At 72.6% G+C, this 4,261-nt stretch overlaps 1 protein-coding gene across 1 annotated transcript; it reads right to left on the minus strand.

Annotated features, from left to right (window-relative positions):
• Positions 1 to 278: 278 nt before the first annotated feature.
• On the minus strand, positions 279 to 4,046 carry RABAC1 (Rab acceptor 1). Its single transcript, XM_072848188.1, is given in 8 exon segments — positions 279 to 314; positions 316 to 365; positions 571 to 672; positions 1,132 to 1,146; positions 1,149 to 1,228; positions 2,406 to 2,612; positions 3,327 to 3,418; positions 3,981 to 4,046. Coding segments are annotated over 8 exon segments (648 nt in total).
• Positions 4,047 to 4,261: the final 215 nt, after the last annotated feature.

The following is a 4,261-nucleotide window of genomic DNA, read 5'->3' on the forward strand; positions in this document are numbered from 1 at the left end:
CCACCCGCGTCGCACGCCTGCCACCCCCCGCCCCCCCAGCCTCACACACACGTCTGTCTCCGGACACGCAACAGCTTTATTACATGGGGGGGGGGGGGGCGGAGCCCCCCAGGACCGGGGCGGGGGGAAGTGGCGGGGGGGACCCCCAAAACTGGGGGGGGGTCAGGGTGTGGTGACAGCAATGGGGGCTGGGGGTCCTTGGGGGGCTGCTGGGTTGGGGGTGTTTGGGGTACGGTGGGGGGGCAGTGGGGGGATTTGGGGGTCTGGGGGAGGGGGGCTCACACCGGCTCCATCTGCAGCTCGGGGGTCTCGGGGCTCCAGCTGGCGGAGGGCGGCGTGGGACCCGATCACCACCAGCGTGGCCCCTGGGGGGGACAAAGGGGGTCAGGGGGTCCCCAAAACCCCCCGGACCCCAACCCCACCATACACACGGGGGGTTATGGGTGGGGGGGGATGGGGGCGTTTTGGGGGATTTGGGGGTTTTGGGGGGTTGGGGTGTTGGGTGGATTTGGGGGGTGGGGGTTTGGGGGGTTTGGGGGTGTTTTGGGGGGGTTTGGGGGGGTCTCTCACCCAGCACCCAGAAGACGGCGGCGCCGGCCCCCGCCAGCCAGAAGACGGGGAGCGAGACCCCCCCGGCCAGGCCGTACTGGTGGGCCGGGGTCAGCTCCCGCCCTGGGGGGCAGGGGGGGTTGGGGGCTGTGCTGAGCCCCCCCTCCCCCGATTCCCAATTGCTCCCAGTTCTCCCAGTGCCCTCCAGGGCCACCCAAACGCCCCCCCAGTCCTGCCCAGTCCCCCCCTTATGCTCCCCCAGTCCCCCTCATAGCCCCGCCACAGCCTCCCAGTCCCTTCCAGTGCCCCCCAGTGCCTCCCATTCCCCCAGTCCCTCCCACTGCCCCCCTGATGCTCTCCCAGTCCCTCCCAGTGCCCCCCAGTCCCTCCCCACAGCCTCCCAGTGCCCTCCCGGTGCCCCTCCAGCCCTTCCCAGTGCCCCCAGTCCCTCCCCACAGCCTCCCAGTCCTCTCCGGTCCCTCCCTTATGCTCCCCCAGTCCCTCCCACAGCCCCCCACAACCTCCCAGTCCTTCCCAGTCCCTCCCAGTCCCCCCAGTCCCTCCCAGTCCCCCAGTGCGCACCCAGTAGGACGAGGGGGCCTGCTGGGCGCGCAGGCGGACGACGTAGCAGGCCCCGAAGAAAACCCCCAGAGCCACCAGCAGCAGGGGGGAGGTGACGCTGGGGGGCAGATGTGGGGCAGATGTGGGGCAGAGCGGCCTCGGGGGGGCGGCTGCCCCATGGCCCGCCCCACACCAACCTGCCCCATGGCACCCCACTGCCCTAAACTGGCCCTAAACCTGCCCCACAGCCCCCACCCCTGCCCCCCCAGCCTGCCCCACAGCAGCCCCCCACAGCCCCCACCCCTGACCCCCACCCTGCCCCACAGCAGCCCCCACAGCCCCCACCCCTGACCCCCCATCCTTCTCCCCCAATCCCCACCCCTGCCCCCCTCGCCCCACAGCAGCCCCCACAGCCCCCACCCCTGCCCCCCACCCTGCCCCACAGCAGCCCCCACAGCCCCCACCCCTGCCCCCCATCCCTGCCCCACAGCAGCCCCCACAGCCCCCACCCCTGACCCCCCACCCTGCCCCACAGCAGCCCCCCACAGCCCCCACCCCTGACCCCCCATCCTTCCCCCAATCCCCACCCCTGCCTCCCCGCCCCACAGCAGCCCCCCACAGCCCCCACCCCTGCCCCCCCCCTGCCCCACAGCAGCCCCCCACAGCCCCCACCCCTGCCCCCCCACCCTGCCCCATAGCAGCCCCCACAGCCAACACCCCTGACCCCCACCCTGTCCCCCAATCCCCACCCAGACCCCCCCAGCCTGCCCCACAGCAGCCCCCACAGCCCCCACCCCTGCCCCCCAGCCTGCCCCACAGCAGCCCCCCACAGCCAACACCCCTGACCCCCCACCCTGCCCCACAGCAGCCCCCACAGCCCCCACCCCTGCCCCCCGCCTGCCCCACAGCAGCCCCCACAGCCCCCACCCCTACCCCCCAGCCTGCCCCACAGCAGCCCCCCACAGCCCCCACCCCTGCCCCCCTGCCCCACAGCAGCCCCCACAGCCCCCACCCCTGCCCCCGCCCCACAGCAGCCCCCACAGCCCCCACCCCTACCCCCCCAGCCTGCCCCACAGCAGCCCCCACAGCCCCCACCCCTGCCCCCCGCCCACAGCAGCCCCCACAGCCCCCACCCCTACCCCCCAGCCTGCCCCACAGCAGCCCCCCACAGCCCCCACCCCTGCCCCCCGCCCCACAGCAGCCCCCACAGCCCCCACCCCTGCCTGCCCCACAGCAGCCCCCACAGCCCCCACCCCTGCCCCCCGCCCCACAGCAGCCCCCCGCCCCCAGCTCACAGGCAGTAGAGGATGAGGCCGAGGAAGACGAAGAGGTAGTTGCTCTGGAAGTGCTCGGCGTTGTGGCTCAGGCGCTGGCAGAGCTCCCCGAAATTCCGGGGCACCCCGAAACGCCGCTGGTCCAGGAAGGAGCCCCACGGCCGGACCCCCGCCCGCCGCGCCTCCAGCCACTGCCGGGCCGGCCCGGGGGGCAGCATGGCCGGGAGCCTGCGGGGAGACGGCGCTGGACCCACGGCGTCTGCCCCACGGCAGACCCGACCCACGGTGCCGCGTCCGGCGCCCACGTCTCCCAGCCCTGCGCTGTCAGACCCACGGCATCCCCCTGCCCCACGGCATCCCTTCCTCCCCGCAGCATCCCCCTGCCCCACGGCATCCCCCTGCCCCACGGCATCCCTTCCTCCCCGCAGCATCCCCCTGCCCCACGGCATCCCCCTGCCCCATGGCATCCCTCTGCCCCACGGCATCCGTTCCTCCCTACAGCATCCCTCTGCCCCACAGCATCCCTTCTTCCCCACGGCATCCCTCTGCCCCACGGCATCCGTTCCTCCCTACAGCATCCCTCTGCCCCACGGCATCCCTTCCTCCCTATAGCATCCCCCTGCCCCACAGCATCCCTTCTTCCCCACAGCATCCCCCTGCCCCACGGCATCCCTCTGCCCCACGGCATCCCTTCCTCCCTACAGCATCTCCCTGCCCCACGGCATCCCTTCCTCCCTACAGCATCCCTTCTTCCCCACAGCATCCCCCTGCCCCACAGCATCCCTCTGCCCCACGGCATCCGTTCCTCCCTACAGCATCCCCCTGCCCCACGGCATCCCTTCCTCCCTACAGCATCTCCCTGCCCCACAGCATCCCTTCTTCCCCACAGCATCCCTCTGCCCCACGGCATCCCCCTGCCCCACGGCGTCCCCGAGCCCTCACTTGGTGCCCAGCCCGGCCAGGGGGTCACTGTCAGTTGTGGGGTTGAAGAGATGCTCCGGGGGGGGCTTGGCGGCCGCCATGATTCGGAGGGGCTGGGGGAGAGAGGGGGGGGTTATGGGGTGCATTGCAATGGGGTGCAGTTATGGGGTGCAGAGGGCGGTTCTGGGTTGCAGAGGGCAGTTCTGGGGGGCAGCGGCAGGGTTCTGGGGGGCAGAGCAATGGGGTTCTGGAGGGCAGAGCAATGGGGCGGCTATGGGGTGCAGTTACGGGGTGCAGAGCACGGGGGAGGGGCTATGGGGTGCATTGCAATGGGGACAGCGCAATGGGGCGGCTATGGGGTGCAGTTACGGGGTGCAGAGCACGGGGAGGGGCTATGGGGTGCATTGCAATGGGGGCAGCGCAATGGGGCGGCTATGGGGTGCAGTTATGGGGTGCAGAGCACGGGGAGGGGCTATGGGGTGCATTGCAATGGGGGGCAGCGCAATGGGGCGGCTATGGGGTGCAGTTACGGGGCGCAGGGGCCGGCTCTGGGGGGCAGGCGGGGGGCGTTTACAGGGTCCCACCCTCCCCATGCGGAGGGTCCGGGGTCCCCGGGGGTGGGGGTGGGGATGCTTTCGGGGTCCCCCGTTGCCATGGCGACCCCTCCCCCCTCACCTGCTGCCGGCGCGGGGCGGAATCGCGGTGCCGCGTGGCGGGGGGTGTGGGAGGGGCGCGGGGCATGCCGGGAACGCAACGCGCCGCGGGGCACTATGGGAGATGTAGTTTGAGGGGGGCACTGCCATGGGTGGGGGGCTGAGCCGGGCTCTTCCCGCCCCCAAACCCCCACAGGGACCCCACCCCGGACAGATGGGGGGCGGAGACCCCCCAGGACCCCCCCCCATCCCCGGGGAGGCCGAGGGAGCCCCCCGAGACCCCCAGGACCCCCGAAAGCACGG

The sequence above is a fragment of the Ciconia boyciana genome, chromosome 30 (assembly GCF_034638445.1).
Source record: "Ciconia boyciana chromosome 30, ASM3463844v1, whole genome shotgun sequence".
NCBI lineage: Eukaryota > Metazoa > Chordata > Aves > Ciconiiformes > Ciconiidae > Ciconia > Ciconia boyciana.